General features: G+C 45.2%; 1 protein-coding gene across 1 annotated transcript in view; it reads left to right on the top strand.

Moving 5' to 3' along the window:
• Positions 1 to 4,246: 4,246 nt before the first annotated feature.
• Positions 4,247 to 17,512, top strand: part of SH3GL2 (SH3 domain containing GRB2 like 2, endophilin A1) — a 141,918-nt gene continuing 128,652 nt past the window's right edge. The window contains exon 1 of the mRNA XM_075931518.2: positions 4,247 to 4,438. Within this exon, the coding sequence (XP_075787633.2) occupies positions 4,394 to 4,438 (45 nt within the window). The 5' untranslated portion in view covers positions 4,247 to 4,393. The remainder of the gene's footprint in view (positions 4,439 to 17,512) is intronic.

Raw genomic sequence — 17,512 nt, 5'->3', positions numbered from 1 at the left:
CTTTCTCATGCTTCTCATTCTATTTTTTCCACTTGTCCCCCAATCAACTTCCCATATTAATGGTGTGTGTGTGTGTCAATGCAGGAAGAAGTGGGAAAGAATGGAAGAGAAGGAGAATGGGGAGCCCTCCAATGGGGAATGGGTCAATTAGCAGTGGGGTGAAGGGAAGGAAATAGGAATTCTTTATCGGGGTGACTAGCATAGGAGAGGGGCTAAGCTAGAAGCCAACTGTCAGAAAGAGCCATTGGAGGTGAATACACTTATGGTAGGGAAAAGAAGAAAGGTGAAAATATTAGAGGGGTGAAAACCCATCCCAGAGGCTGACATCTTAGGAACAAGTTAAGGGACAGGGGACCTACCAGACAGGGAGACATATTGTATAGGGATAGAGGGAAGGAAGGGAGAGATACCATAACAAGTGCAGTGTGAGAGGACATCACTGAAGAGAAGGAGGAAAATCTCAGGTTAGGAGAAGACAGAAGAAGCAGGAAAGGTCCACAGAGGTGGTTGGGGGAGACAGTTGGGGATAGTAAAATCGACTCTTTTGTATACTGCTTTGAGATGTACTGATGAAAGAAATCAAAGAAGATGAGGTCTACTGATAAGAGGTAGATATTTTTATAAATGAAAATGTTTTATTAAGTGTCCATATCTGTGTGTGCACTTATTTGTGATGTTCTGGGGTCCACACAGACCAGTAAGGGATGTTTAGAGGTTATGGTTCAATTCACTGACACCAGTAGCTTGCCCACAAGCATATAGTCTCAACCTGCTTCCCACCCATCTGCTTACTCTTTGTAGGTGATACTAATAACCTTCCCAGTCCTGGGTCTCCCAAATTCATCCTTTATCACCCTCAACGGTTTGAAACCAGACTGCCACTTACTAGCTCACTTTAGCATATGTGCTCCATGCTGTGCACTGGAGACAGGCACAGTACAAAAATAAACAAATTATTTATTAGAAAAATCACTAATCCAGAGATAAAATAGTAAGGAAAAGTAAAAAATATACAACCTACACAGAAGACGAAGACATAATTTCAGGTTTTATATTTTCAGATTAGATTAAATCCTTTTTTCTGATTAGTGTTACCCGATCGTGTTAAAACAGTTTCCTAGCATAGCTCCTAGCTATCGAAAGAATCCAGCATTCCTCGAAGGCAGGGCAGAGATGGGGCAATAGCATGTAACAATGATTTAACGTTACCTGAACTTCTGATTTCCTACAATTCTGAATCAAAAGACATTGTAGGTTGAAATTGTACTGTTATATCTGATGAGGACTTATTGAACTAAAATGTAGGTAATATAGTATAGTACTTGTTTTATTACTCTTGTGTAGTCCTGAACAAAACCTCTTATGTTCAATGGGAAATTCCAGTAGGCAAAAGTTTCTGCTCTACTAATGATAATTTCTGAGGGTACATCTCTACTACAGGACAAAGGCGAATTAGGATATCAACTTCAGCTACATTACTTGTGTAGCTGAAGTCAAAACATCTTAACTTGGCTTTTGGTACTGCCTACACTGAAGGAAGTTGAAGGGAGAACACTCTCTTCGACTTCCCTTGCTCCTTGTGAAAGCAGGACTACCAGCATCGGCTGGAGTGCCCCTTGCAGTTCGAATTAGCTGTCTTAACTAGACCGCGAATTCGAACTCTGGAAGATCAACAGCAGCAGCTTCGATCCTCCTCTGTAGTGAAGATGTACCCTGGGAGTACTATACAAGAATCATGCCTACCAAAGGAATGGAATTTTGGATTCTAATATTTTAGCTTGGTTATCTTTATACATATTAATTTTTAAATAATTAAACATGATTTCTTTTCACCATATACTAAAAACAATGGCAGAATATGGGAACCAGTTAGTCATAGAGGTAAAAGGTAGAAAACGTATTAAGTTATCTAATTAATTTCCCTGGCAGTTCAGCAAAACACCAATGGATATATTTTCTAGTGCTTAGTGCAGTGCTGTTTTAAAGTACAAAACCAATGTTTCTTTCCATTTAATTGGGAGAGATTTATTTAAAAAATAGAAAACTTAATTTCTATAAAAATCTGTTATCTGAAGAGAGTTCAAATTGTTCCTCCCACCTTTTACCTTTCATCTTCCTCCAAAGATAGTCTCTGAAGCCTTTTGATCAAATATCTTGATAAAACAAAAAAAAAATGTGGAAGTGCTTAAAGGTTGATAGTTCTCAGGTTACCCAAAACTGAGAATCAGCTTGTTAACCCTGCCTTCAGTGAGAGGGAGTCTTTCTTCTGGTTCCCATTTAAGCTCTTTCCACTGGACTTGTACCAGCCCTTCCTTTACCTTGTAGGTTAACAATAGGTGCACTCCAAATCCCTTTCAATTATACCCTTCTGACACTCACAGAATTTTCAAAGCTGCAGTGTACCCCAATTTACCAGCTGTATCATGAACTACTACTTTTATAAGCCACACAAGACTTATGAGCACTTTTAATTAAACAAAACTAGGGATGTTTAAGAAAAAAATTAAAATTTTACTGGAGATGAGAGAGTGATGGAAATGGTTACAATAGGAAACAAAATCATAAATATGAACTGTGGTCTACACTTCTCAATAATTATCTTTCCAACCTAATACAATCGATGTCACCCTCCTGTCTCTGCCAATGTTTAGTCTATTGCAGAACTGACTGTTTCCCCAGTAAACAGAATCCAAACCATTGATGAAAGCACCTCTTCTGCAAAGGATTTTCCTGAGTGAATGAATCAATAGTGTCTTTTGTTTCTAATCCTGGACAGGGTGAATGTTTGTGGTAATGTTCCGCCAGCAGTCTCAAGCGGTCTTCTCTTTCACTGCCTTACAGTGGCTGCCAGGGCAACTTGCCCATGGGCATCTGGTAGCCTAGGTGGGGGAAGGCTTTGCTGTAGGTGTTCTGGGGGCAGAGTGTTGCTGCCCCCCAGTGCCCACTCTCCCCTGTGCTCCAGCGGCCAGGCAGGCAGGAGCCATGTGGCTCCTTCCTCAGTGCTCCAGGGGTCAGGGAGGTGGAAGCCGCATGGCCTCCTCTGTCCCTGGTGCTCTGAGGACCGGGCAGGGTGTGGGCATGTGCTTGCATGCTCCTCCCCCATTTCTTCCCCTTCTCATGGTGGGGTCAGGGCCTTAGTAGAGGGGATGGCACTGTAGGTGCGGCTGGAGTCCTGCCTCCCCCAGCTGCACTGACCGCCCATGAACCTGCCCTCTACTTTAGGTTTCAGCTCAGGGCCCTCTGTACAGTAGCCAAGGTCCATTCCCTGCCTTTCCCTAAGCTAGTTCCATACCTCCTAACCTTCCCCATTCCTCTGGGCTTGCCACTTTCTTCATTCCTCCTCCCACAGAAAGCTTTAGGTAACTCATCCCTGCAGGCATCCCCAAACGCACCTCCCTTCTCCCAGGGAGGGTTTACGCCAGTGTTTCTCAAAGTGGGCTATGGGCCTAGGAAAATTAGGTCACCTTCGTTTGTCATCTTTACTATAGACTTAGGTGCCTAACTTCAAGTTTAGAAAAATAGGGGCTAATTCGAACATCATCTGAATTCTGCCTCTGGCATATAATCAGTTAGAGCAGAGTGAGGAACCTTTTGCTGCTGACCCACAGAAAAATCAGTTAGGGGCCACACCAAACTTTCACTGATCCCGGGACTGAGAAGGAGAAAGATACTCTCCACATGCCCCTTGCACACCAGAGCCTAGGCCCCCCCTAGTAGATTTTTTTATGCTCCAGCCCCACATGGGGTGAGATTGGTGCAGCAGTGTGGGCTCCGCAATGTTGCGTGGAGAGCCCTGGGCCTTGGGGGCTGGATCCTGGCAAGCAGGGACCACTTCTGACCTCTGGGCCTTAGGTCCCCCACCCTTCAGTTAGAGAAACGTGCTGCAAGAAATTGACTCGATCCCTACAGCCCCGCACGGGTAACAACATTTGTAGCCACATCCCCATCCATTGCCGCAAAAACGAGCCGCAGCTATCCGGGATCCCCATGGATTTGCAGAGCTCTGTGTGTGAGGTCCCGAGGCCCTGGCACGCGGGTATAGGGGCAGGGTGAGTTCAGGGTGTGGAAAGCTCTACGTGCATGGCAAATAAAAAAGCCAAGGAACAGGTCCGATTGCTTTCATTGGCGCTTATGCAGTTCTGCAGGAGGGAACGCAGGGGCCGTGCAGAATGCAGCGGGCGCCCGGGCCGGACGCTCGCTCCCAGCCCGGGCGGGGCGGCAGGGAGGACACCTGTCTCTTTAAGGGGCTGGGCTCCCTCGCTTTGACGTCAGGGTTTCTGCACCACAGGCTGGCATCTGCGAACCTGCGCGCCGGGGGAAAGAGGCTCGGAGAGCGGCACGCGCGAGAGGAGCCCCGCTTCCCGCCTGCAGCCGCCCCGCGCCGCCCGCTGCCATGTCCGTGGCCGGGTTCAAGAAGCAGTTCCACAAGGCCACCCAGGTACGGGAGCGGCGCCATGTCTCGGGGCGCCCCGCTACCCCCCTGCAGGCGCGGGGCAGGATCCCGGGGGTGCCTGGACGCGGGGGCCGGGGGCTGATGCCGTGACCGCTCCTGGAGCTCTGCGGGCGGACCCAGTGAGGGGGGGGGGGTGTGTGTGTGTGTGGGGGGAGGGGTCCTGGCTTGCATTGCCTCAGGGAAGTTGTGGGGTCGGAGGGGGAGCCAGGGAAGGAGCCAGTCCCCCCCACTCCTATGCTGCCTCCTCCCACCCCCCCCCCCAACTCCAGCTGATCTGCAGTCTCAAGGGACCCGGGAGTGTGTGTGTGTGTGGGGCGGGGGGGTTGCAGGAGCGGTGGGGCTGGTGCCCCTCCGGGTCGCTGGACGGGTCTGCAGCAGGTACCGCATCCCCGGGGAAGGAGGCGGCGCGCGCAGCGGGGCGCTGGGTCCCTCGCCGCAGCCCTGCCTGGCCGCCGCAGCTGCATTATTTAGCGAGCGGAGTCCAGGCTCGGATGGCAGCCGGCTCCGCTGCGGGTCCCGCACTGCAGGCGCCTCTGTCCTCTTGCGCCCGCAGAGCCGTTCGCAATTGAATTACTAGATCCGCTCTGCCCGCCCCTCCTCCCCCAGGACGGGGGCAGCAGAGCAGAGCAGAGCGCTTCGGGGCATTTGCCACAACTGCGCGGGGTGTGATTTTTTTTCTCTGTGAAACCTGCGGCTAGTTGTGTGGCTGTCTGTGAGATTATGTAAAGTCCTCCTCCTCCTGTGACCTTGTACCATGAGTGCTCTCTGAAATCTCCATCCTTTGAGCAGTTGCACAGTGGGTCTGAACTGCCATGGTTGGGTTTTTCTCTCTCCCCTTAGCAGAAAACAACCCTCCCAAGGGATCATCTGTGTTGGTTTCTCACTTGTTATTTAGGTGCATAGCCCTGCTCAGACCTCGAGCAGTTTTATCAACAGTGAAACTAATTTAAGCAGGCATGTGCTTGATCTTTGTATCCAGAAGTGGGCTTTGCACTAATTTAAGAATTAATTTTGTTGAGTTTCCGATGTTTCATACATTCTGGCTTAAAAATCTGGCCTTAGAAAAGGGACTTCTTACACTGCACATCCTACAATCCTGGATTTCATTTGGATTTCTTCTAGTTGTTTTTGTAAATCGCCAGTAAACAGTAGTATTCAGATCACGGCCCATATGTTGGCTAGTGATGGGGTGAGGGAATCTTGCTGCTGTAGGTATTCTACATTATTTTAGAGCAATCAGGATGAAAGTTTCACCAGATGCAAATTTATTTTTAAAAATAACTTAAAATAATACTTAAAATGCAATCTGTGGTTAAATTTTAATAATAACATTGATGGAAATCCACTGAAGTCAGTGGAGTTACTGTGCATATTACATTGTCAAGACTGACACATTAAAATTAGACTCTCTTCAATTCACATAGAAAATGAGATGGAGTGTCCTCAGGGTAGAGCGTAAAACCATTGTAAATAGTCTTCAAAAGGAGGCTTGCGAAATTCAGCATGGTATAACACCTTTGGGGAATCTGTACCTTCTCCTTTTCTCATCTCATGTCCTTTTAGGTTTCTACGAAAACCGTGCCTGCTTTTTGATCTAATGGAACAACAATTTCTTAACTTCATGCAGTAGAAGACTCACTCAAATTCTGGTTCTAATAGTGAATTCCTTCAAAGAAACAAATGGCATTATGACTATGAATGTAATGGTGCATATTGGGACCTTTATCAACAGTGGTGCATGGAGCAACACATTGCATGTTGTCATTCATATCATACTGTGCTACTGTATCATTTGCTAATTCAGACTAAATGATCAAAGTGGTCCCTTCTAGCCTTTGAATCTAGGAATGCCTACTCACAAGTGACCTGTTTTCTTACAGTTGGACTCCCAAGCCCTACAGGGAACATTTTAAAACTTTGGAATTTGGGACAGTGAGGGGGTGCAAACAGATGTGGGGGAGGATGCCGCTCAGCACCCCCACTTAAAATTGTTACAGCGCCACTCCGCTGTTTCTTGAATAGTTTGTTTTCTCTTGAAAACACAATTGGATTCTAAATGTGTCAGGCTGTTGCATGGACCAAATAATTTTATTTCCTATATTTTAACTGCGTCTTATTGTAAAAAACTAATATGGAATACATAGAGGTGTTGGGATGTCATAACCTGGACCACAGCAATTATGCAAATTTTGCTTGAGAAATGAAATGTTTGAGATAGTCACCAGCAAGACTACATTTCATTTGTTAATATACTCCAATTCTTGAAAACCTGTTCATATGCCATTAAGTTGAAAAGTAATTTTCTAGGCTTACTGTGTCTTTCAGTCCAGAAAAAAATCTACAGTGTTTAATTGTGCTTGTATACTTCCACCACTGAAGCTGTTATGCTCATTCATAACATTATTCCCTGTGTGTGTGTGTCTCTGGCTAACATGCACATACATAATATTTGACTATAAGCACAATAATATTTTCCTATTACAAAATATAAAGCTTTTTGGCATTTCTATAATCATATTAATTTAATTTTCTTCCATACAAAAGGAATTTATTGTACCTAATGTAATTTCAAATCACATTAATTACGTTTCTATGTTTATTTTATCCAATATCAATACTGTATTTGTTTTCTATTTTAAAAAGTAAACAGTTAAAAACAAAACAAGGCAATCCACAGAATTTTACACACTATGTATAAGGTATTTATTAGAATAAATGTTGCAGTCTCCTTTACATGGAAGCTCTTGCAACAAGAGCAGCAGTATTAGCCAATGAAAAGCAAGGGCAAATTTAGCACTTGCTAGCAAGGAGCAGTGCTTTTCTTTTTGCCATTCTGTGGAACAGTTTCTCTTCTCACAACAATTTTACTTCGGTGTCAGTTTCATAGAATCCTAGAACTGGAAGGGACCTTGAGAGGCCATCGAGTACAGTCCCCTGCCCTCATGGCAGGATCAATCACATCTAGATCATCTCCGATAGATGTCTATCTAACCTGCTCTTAAGTATCTCCAGAGATGGAGATTCCACAACCCCTCTAGGGAATTTATTCCAGTGTTTAACTTTTTCCTAATGTCCAAAATAAACCTCCCTTGCTGCAGTTTAAGCCCATTGCTTCTTGTCCTATCCTCAGAGGTCAAGGAGAACAATTTTTCTCCCTCCTCCTTGTGACACCCTTTTAGATACTTGAAAACCGCTATCATGTCCCCTCTCAGTCTTCTCCTTTCAAAAATAAGGAAGTCCAATTTTTTCACTTTTCCGTCATAGCTCATATTTTCTCCACCTTTAATCATTCTTGTTGCTCTTCTCTGGACCTTCTCCAGTTTGTCCACATCTTTCTTGAAATGTGGTGCCCAGACTAGACACAATACTCCAATTGAGGCCTAATCAGCATAGAGTAGAGCAGAAGAATGACTTCTCGTGTCTTGCTCACAACACTCCAGTTAATACATCCCAGAATCATATTTGATTGTTTTGCAACAGTATCACACTGTTGATTGATATTTAGCTTGTTTCCACTATGACCCCTAGATCTCTTTCAGCAGTACTCTTTCCTAGACAATTACTTCCCATTCTGTATATGTGAAACGGATTGTTCCTTCCTAAGTAGAGTATTTTGCATTTGTCCTTATTAAACTTCATCCTGTTTACCTCAGACCATTTCTCCAGTACGTCCAGAACTTTGTAGGCTTCAGAGGAGTTACTCAAGATTTATACTTTTATAAATGAGAATCTTCTCTTGTATGGCATGGCTAAGTATCAATGAGCAGAAATTTATATCTAGATTTGATAGCCAGCATATTGCTACAGCAATGAGCTGGTATATGTCATTCAGGCCCCTGGCAAAAGAGCCAAGGGGACACTGAGATATGATATGCTCCATTGGTTGTGCCTGGTGATTACAGTTGCATACAAGGGTTTGCCTGATAGTCCATTGAAAGAGCATTTGTCCACATCTTCCATGAGATGTCCTCATGCAATTCAATCTGCACCAGTCTTTCTGACATAAATCAAACCTCAAATCATAACCTTCACGTTGTTTTTTTGTGTGTGTGCTTTGTGCAAATTCAGTAATGAACCAATGTTGGCAACTGGCCACTGGACTTTATACAGTATTACTGACCTTCCAGTGAAAGTAGCAGTGATATAAATGAGGGTGAGTCAGGCCTTCTGAGTGAGTTTCATACAGAATTACAAAATATCTAGGCTGCTCAGCGTGAAACAGGCTATTCATTACTATTGTGCCCACATGTTACCTTTGTTCCTCAGGTGCTAGCACTAAATGTTAGCTTAGGCTATCATGTATCTGCTGTGAGTACAACGTACAACTACACAGACTGCTTCAAATATAAATTTTTCTAGGAATTTGCAATAGGCATATAAATGTCAATGTATCAGCACACACAAATCGGTCTATTCTCCCCTAGATATGCAAGCCTTGCTTAATTTTATTGGGGATTATGTTCATATTAAGGAGAGAAGAACCCTAAAGGTTTGTGTGGGTTTTCAAAATACAAGAATGTAAATTTTAGGCTTTGTCTGGCACTGATTTAGATGTAGACTCACTAGCATGTAAAAAGGGGAATTGCTTTATCTTATCCTGGCAGCATATATTGGACAGTATGGAATAAATCTTGTACCTTGAACACACCATGATGATTCAGGTTTTAGGAAAGTAATAATTCCACAGTAGGGGGAAAAAATACTGGAAGGGAGTCATTTAATGAAAATGAGTGACATTTAAATGGACAGAGTGAAGGGAGTTTCCTTAGTCTAACACACATCTTATCATTTTAAACTCAGCAGCTTCCCTTTAAGAGGGAAATATGTGTGTTTAGTTGTAAATGTAGACATTGAAGTAGGTACTGTGAAAAAACATGGTCATTACTTGAAAAAAAATGCTTCCACTTTGACTGTGTCATACATGTTGCCACTCTGCCTATAGCTCTCAAGACCTTGTTATGAAGTAGACCTTTTGGATAGTAAGTACAATATTTCTTTTTAACAAAACAACCCGTTAAAATATTTGACAACTGATTAAATAACATTGGATATATGTAACAAAAATCAGATGGGATACAAATGCACACATAATTAATTTTCAAAATACCACTGTGGAGTAGGAAAGGTATTTACTATATTGTCAGTCTCCTTTTACAGGTGGGGGATTTGAGTTAGAGTTAAATGCCAACATTTCTCAACTTGGGTGCCTACATCCATATTCAGGGTCTTAACTTAAATTGGTCTGATTCCATGAGAGTCTAGCATCCAAATATCATATTGACTCAAAGAGGAGCTGCAAGTGCTCAGCACAGTGGAAAATCAAGCTGCTTTTACTTAGGAATGTAATTTTGGGCAATCAGGTTTAAAAATGTTGGGTCTGTGACTTACCTGAGGCTACCCTGAGCATCTACAGCAAAGCCAGAACCTGATTCTCTGGACTCTATTCTTTTGCTAACCTCTCTGTAACCCACACTGCCTACCAGGTGAGAGTAGGAGCTCTGAAACTGTCCATGAAGGATGTTACCGTGGAGAAGGCAGACAATCTTGTGGATCAGATTCAGGAATTTTGTGACATCCAGGGTGAAGCAGTTCAGGCATTGGCAAGAATGGCTATCCATGACTTGGAGGGTGACACTGAGGAACTTGAGAAGGAACTGGATAGTCTCCTCCAGGACTCCACTAAAGAGCTTGTGGACCTGCCTCCTGTTCCCCAGAAACCTCTGCTTCCCAGCACCTCTGATACTGAGTTTGAAGCACAGTTGGAGGAGGAGGCTGGATATGTGGCACACAAAGCTGCTTCTAGACACTCTGACCCCAAAAGAGCTCTGCAGCTGGGTCTCTAACTCTAACAGCATCCTGCTGCTGTGCTCGAGAAGTTGTGTTAAGTTTACTTAACTGGTGACTATAACTTTAAAAAGTAACGTTTAGAGTGTGGGCTAACACCCCCCTCTTTACCGGATATCACTTTGCTAAGCAACAAGATCTACTGTCATGACAATCCACCCTTTCCAGAACTGAGCCCAGCGGGTGTTGCTATTGTTTCTTCAGTGTCAATATCTACACTGCCTCCTGAGTACTACATAATATGAGGTACTAGCAGACTTAACCTAAAGTTGCCTGGGTACTTCAGGGCAGGGCCTTGGGAATGTGGTGGGGGATGTAGGAGGCTGGAGGCCAGGTGCGTGTTTTCTCCCCCCCCCCCCTCCAGCCACTTCCCCAAGCCACCTGGGGCCTGTTCTTTCCCCACTGTTGGTGCTGTGGCCAAGGGCTGGGAGCAGGGAAAGATTTGGAGGCAGGGAGGTACTCACTGGTCTGCTGGCAGGCAAGGTGGTGGAGCCTCAGCCCTTCTGGTCACTCCCTTGTCACCTTGCTGCCCCCAGTGGCCGCTCTGCAGGAGAGCACTCCCCTCTGCTTGCTGCTCCCCGGGCTACTCTCATATTGCATCCCTCCAAACAGCAGCCCCTCCCTTTGCATGTTATGGAAATCTGTCCCTTTTCCAGGGGTTCCGGTTCTCCTGGCACAACCAAACCTTGACCTTTAAGTTAGGAGAAGAGGAAGCTGAATACCAAATTTGGTGGCCCTGGCTCTTACTGTTTAGGAGGAATTCTTGAACAAATGGACTTGCAGATAGACACGTTCCAATACAGGTTGAACCTCTCTCAACAAGTACAGGTACTTGGCCCTGCCATGAGGGCAGGGGACTGGATTTGATGACTTCTCACAATCCCTTCCAGTTCTATGAGATAGGTATAGATATATCTCTCATCCAGGACTCTCTGGTCCGGTAACATCTGTGGTATGGGAGGGCCACAGATTATTACTGGACCACAGAGTGGAGCGGCCCCACAGCAGAGTTGCAGCAGCCCCAGTGGCCTCAGGGCAGCAGAGCCATGGAAGTTGCTGTGGCTCTGGGACAGCAGAGCCCCAGCAGCTCTGGGGCAATGGAGTGTAGCAGTCCCGGTGGGAGGAGTAGAGTCATGGCTTCCCCAGTGGCCCCAGGAGTGGAGCCTCAGTGGCTCCGAGGCAGCTGAGCCGCAGCAGACTGTGTGGCTCCAGGACAGCGAAGTCCTGGCAGCCCTAGGGCAGTGGAGCCTGGTGGTCCTGCGCAATGGAACCCTGGCTGCCTTGGCAGTCCTGGGCCTGTGGAGCTCAAGCAGCCCCAGCAGGCTGGGGGGGAGCTCCGGTGTCCCCAGAGTCACGGTAGCCCTGGTGCCATGGCAGTCCCATTCCCAAGAGCCGCAGTAGCCCCAGAAGCCCTGGAGCCAGGAGCCAATGGTCTGAAGGCAGGGGAGCTCCATTGCGTCTGCTGAGGGACCCCAGAGAGCTTGGAGTCTGTCAGTAGAGGGATGAAATTGACCTCCCCTAGTCCGGCAAACTCCCTTGTTTGGGACTGGTCAGGTCCTGAGGACGCTGGACCAGGGAGGTCCAACCTGTAGATAGCTAGATAGATATAGCTGAAGGGAAAAGGTCCTGATTCAACTCCCAGGGAAATCAATGGGAGCTGCATTATGCCCCAAATGAGCACGTATCTTGTTCTCTTTCATTGTGTATCACCTCTGCCCAAAAACCATTACAAGCAAGTGTTTATATTTCTACAAACTGTGGGAGCCTATATGGGAAGCTACACAATGTAGTATTCTTTCCAATATGGCTGTTGCTATGTTTTACTTATAGCATAATTTGTTATCTTGAATAAAGGCTGACATGCTAAAATTCTGACCAAGTTTTCTCACTCTAAGGCATTTCCAATGTGATGCTTAATATCACACAGCAGTGGGATGTTCTACTACCTACTTAAGACCAGTGGAAGAAGGGCCATTACTTAGGACATCTAAAATTATACTGGGAAGAGCTCCAGTAAATGTACAAAACTGGAAACAAACCTGCATGTATTGGAGATGAATTAAGTGACATAACGAGTCTTTTCCTTCTGTGATTTGTTGTATGGGGATACAGTGGAAAAATCTGAGCTACACTTACTTTTAATCAGTATCTTCCTATCACAAAACACTTTGATCTCAGTATCATGCTGAAATTATTGCTCAGTTTGGATTTAGTTTTTATTCAGGCATGTCCCATTGACAAAAGTGAAATACCTTAAAACAGTTTGATTTTTCAGAAAGTGATAAACACCAGCCTTGTGAATATCAAGACTCTTTATTGGTGTCTCATGTTAGGTATTCCAATTCACTACTAGAATGGTTAGGTTTAAAACAAACAAAAGGAAGTTTTTCTTCATGCAGCGCACAGTCAACCTGTGGAATTCCTTCCCAGAGGATGTTCTGAAGACCAGGACTTTAACAGGGTTCAAAAAAGAATTAGATACATTGATGGAGGTTAGGTCCATCACTAGCTATTAGCCAGGATGGCTAGGAATGGTGTCCCTATCCTCTGTTAGAGGATGGAAATGGATGGCAGAAGAGGAATCACTTGATGATTACCTGTTCTGTTTACTCCTGCTGGAGCATCTGACCTTGGCAAATGTTGGAAGACAAGATACTGGGCTAGGTGGACCTTTAGTATGACTCATTATGGCCATTCTTATGTTCTTATAAAGCCTTCCTTTAAATATATCCACGTGTGAGGGGGAAAGTATATTAAATATATGGAATATCTATGTGAAAACTTACACTGAACACCTACCATTTGTAATTGGATATTTGGCAAATAATATTGAACATGATTAAGTCATAGCATAACTGATGAAATAAATATGTCTGCACACTACAGACATATAGTAGTCTATATCTGAAAACTGCTATCGTGCCCCATCAATCTTTTCTTTTCTAAACTAAACTAACCCAATTCCTTCAGCCTTCCCTCATAGGCCATGTTCTCTAGATCTTTAATCATTCTCGTTGCTCTTGTCTGCACTATATTTGCCCTTTTCCAGTCCTCTGGAATCTCTCCTGTCTCCCATGATTTTCCAAAGATGATAGCTTGAGGCTCAGATACCTCCTCTATCAGCTCCTTGAGTATTCTAGGATGCATTTCATCAGGTCCTGGTGACTTTCAGGCATCTAACTTTTCTAGGTGATTTTTAACTTGTTCTTTTTTTTATTTTACCTTCTAAAACTACCCCCTTCCCACTAGCATTCACTATTTTAGGCATTCCTACAGACTTCTCGTTGAAGAGCGAAACAAAGAAGTCATTGAACATCTCTGCCATTTCCAAGTTTCCCGTTACTGTTTCTCCCTCCTCACTGACCAATGGGCCTACCCTCTCGTTGGTCTTCCTCTTGCTTCTAATGTATTTATAAAAAGTCTTCTTGTTTCTCTTTATTCCCGTAGCTATTTTGAACTCATTCTGTGTCTTTGCCTTTCTAATCTTGCCCCTGTATTCCTGTGCTGTTTGCCTATATTCATCCTTTGTAATTTGTCCTACTTTACATTTTTTATATGACTCCTTTTTTATTTTTAGATCATGCAAGATCTCGTGGTTAAGCCAATGTGGTCGTTGCCGTATTTTCTATCTTTCCGACACATTGGAATAGCTTGCTTTTGGGCCCTTAACAATGTCCCTTTGAAAAACTGCCCACTCTCATCAATTGTTTTTCCTCTCAGTCTCGATTCCCATGGGACCTTACCTATCAGCTCTCTGAGCTTACCAAAATCTGCCTTCCTGAAATCCATTGTCTCTATTTTGCTGTTCTCCTTTCTACCCTTCCTTAGAATTGTGAACTCTATGATTTCATGATCACTTTCACCCAAGCTGCCTTCCACTTTCAAATTCTCAACCAGTTCCTCCCTATTTGTTAGGATCAAATCTAGAACAGCTTTCCTCCTGGTAGCTTTTTCAACCTTCTGAAATAAAAAGTTGTCTCCAATGCAGTCCAAGAACTTATTGGATAGTCTGTGCCCCGCAGTGTTATTTTCCCAACATATATCTGGATAGTTGAAGTCCCCCATCACCACCAAATCTTGGGCTTTGGATGATTTTGTTAGTTGTTTAAAAAAGCCTCATCCACTTCTACCACCTGGGTAGGTGGCCTGTAGTAGACTCCTAGCATGACATCACCTTTGTTTTTAATCCCTTTTAGCCTAACCCAGAGACTCTCAACACATCCATCTCCTATGTCCATCTCTATCTCACTACAAGTGTGTTCATTTTTAATGTATAAGGCAACACCTCCTCCCTTTTTTCCTGTCTATTCTTCCTGAGCAAGCTGTACCCTTCTATACAAACATTCCAATCATGTGTATTATCCCACCAAGTTTCTGTGATGCCAACAATGTCATAATCGTACTTATTTATTAGCACTTTCAGTTCTACCTGCTTATTTCCCATACTCCTCACATTTGTAGATACGCATCTAAGATCCTGATTTGACCTTGCCTCCCAGTTTTGCCCTGACCCCCTTTTCTCTCTGCCATTGTAGCCCACACTCCCTCCCATTTCTGACTCATCTCCCAGTCTCCAAGTTCTCCACTTACCTGTGGGCTTTGCTCACCTGTCCCCGTTGAAGCTAGTTTAAAGCCGTCCTCAGTAAGTTAGCCATTCTGTGTCCAAATAGGATCTTCCCCCTCCTGGAAAGGTGAACACCATCCCTGCTTAGTAGTCCTTCCTAGAATAGCATCCCATGGTCGAGGAAGCCAAAGCCCTCCTGGCGACACCATCTTCGCAGCCAGGCATTCACCTCCAGGATGCACCTGTGTTTGCCCAGGCCCCTACCTTCGGCAGGAAGAATCGAAGAGAATACCATCTGCACTCCAAATTTCTTCACCTCCCAGAGCCCTGTAGTCACTCTTGAGCCGCTCAGTGTCACACCTCGCAGTATCATTAGTGCCCACATGGATGAATAACATGGGGTAGTAGTCAGAGGGCTTGGATAATCCTCGACAATGCCTCCGTAATAGATACAGACCCCTGGCAGACAGCATACCTCCCGAGATGAAATGTCAGGGCAACATATGGGTGCCTCCTTCCCCCTCAGAAGAGAGTCTCCGACCACCACTATCCTATTTTTCCTATTCGCAGCGGTGGCAGCAGACCTCCGAGCCTTGGAGGTACGGGGCTTCTTCTCCTCCGGTGTAGGGGGTGATTGCTTATCTCCTGTATAAAGAAGAGCATAACGGTTTCCTAGAACCATGGAGGGAGGGTTTGGAGCAGGAGTGGAGCAGTGCCTGCTGCCCGAAGTAACCAGCTGCCACTGTCCACCCTGAGCCATCTCCTCCACCAGTGGTGTATCCACAGTCTTGTGTACCGGGGCAGCTACCCCAGCTGTCTCCTCATGAACACGGTCCAGGAATTTCTCATGGATGTGGGTGCTCCTCAACCTAGCCACTTCCTCCTGCAGCTCTGCCACCTGCTGCCTGAGAGATTCCACCAGCAGGCACCTTTCGCATTGGATGATCTCCCCAGCCTGGATATCAATAAGCGGGAATTGCAATCCACAGTCCCTGCAAAACCACACCAAGATCTGGGTAGAGGCATCCATGCTCAGGTGCTCTGTCTGGCTACAGGCGCCAGTGGAGGAGACAGAAGCAGTGCTGGCACAGGTGTTGTGGGTCTTCCTGACCATCGTAGGCCTCCCTCTGTCAAACTCCGTCTCAAACTCCCTTGTCTGCAGCTCCTGTCTGCTTCACTCCCTGGTCACTCTGCCTCTGACTTTTAAAGCCTGCTTGCCCAGGCCAGGCCTGCCCCCTCATGAGTCACACAGGGGAAGGCTGACCAGATGCAATCAAGAGAGCAATTGGGGGAACAAAGGGTCAGGCACTCAGTCCCAACTGCCACAGCAGCTGAAACTGAAACTGCAGTCACCTGAAATCAGAATCAGAATTTAACAAACAAAATTCAAACAGTCAAGCAATCTCACTCACACCAAAAGCGAGTACTCTCACCAAGTAGCCTGTTCAGTGGCAGGATCTCTTGCGGTCCCTCTCAAACTCACCTGTTTGCAGCTCCTATCCGCTTCGCTCCCTGGTCGTTCTGCCATGTAACTCTATGGAATCTGAGTTATGAACACTTCGCGTTATGGACCAAGTGTTAGTCGGTAACTTGTTTGTAACTCGGGGAGCGGCTGTATTCAAATTGCTACTGACTGTGCAAAAAGGGAAACTGTATATCTTAGGCATTTCTAATGCACTCTTCATTGCAGTGATTAGGTGTCCAATTTGTGCATGCAGTTGCCATTTGTATGCATAGAGCCAATGACCTGATCAACACTTCTTTGCAAATTTCCCCCATTATCTCTCCAGGAATAAATAAAGGATGTGAAGTTCAAAACATAGCCGGTGTAAGAATCTTATTTTATATATCATCTGTCATCCGGTCCTTCTAGAATACTCCAAAGCAAGATGAAATAAACCACTCACTACTGCTGGTCAGTAGTGCACAAATGTCTTGGAGAAATTTAATTACCTCCAATCCCTGAGACTTCTATGTTAATAGTACAGGAGGCCCCCGACTTGTGACACAGTTGTTTCCAGGGGAAGCATTGCAAGTCAGGGGCATCATAACTCAAACCCTCATTTATGATAGGCGCTGTGCGCCATTGTAAATGTGGGCCGAGGACGTAAGTTAGGGGTTTCTACTCCCTTCCGCACTTACAAAAATGGTTGTAAGTGTGTGTGTGGGGGGTGGGGTCAGAACTTGGGCGATCACAAGTCGGGGGCCTCCTGTATTCATAAAAAGTGCTGAAACATCATAAATTGCGATGGGGCAAACAAAGCCCGACCTCCCTGCTGGAGACCTTTCAGCACCTTGGCCAGCAGCAGGGCTGTGGAGAATCCTCTGAGCAGGGTAGAGTTTCCTTTATAGCCAATCAGAGTTTGTGTCATGAGCATGAGGGTTAGCCAGCAGCCTGGGGACTAAGGGGTTAACTATACCTAAGCCAGGTAAAGCTGGCCAATAGGAATGTAGCTAGGAATTTCACACTGGGACAAAGGAATTTTGAGGTTTTCCCTCTGTCTCTGGGGCAGTTTCTTTCCAGTTACTGAGAGAGACAGATAGGAATGTCTCCCTCCAAGAAGAGATTCTTCACTGTATGTAAGTAGGGTAAAGTATAGATACATCCGTTAGATTTTATTGTTTTTTGGTTTGGGAAATGGGATCTGGTA

This window comes from Pelodiscus sinensis, chromosome 6 (assembly GCF_052426305.1).
Source record: "Pelodiscus sinensis isolate ZL-2025 chromosome 6, ASM5242630v1, whole genome shotgun sequence".
Taxonomy (NCBI): Eukaryota; Metazoa; Chordata; order Testudines; family Trionychidae; genus Pelodiscus; species Pelodiscus sinensis.
Note: the sequence above shows the minus strand (reverse complement) of the source record. Positions and strands in the feature narration are given on the sequence as shown.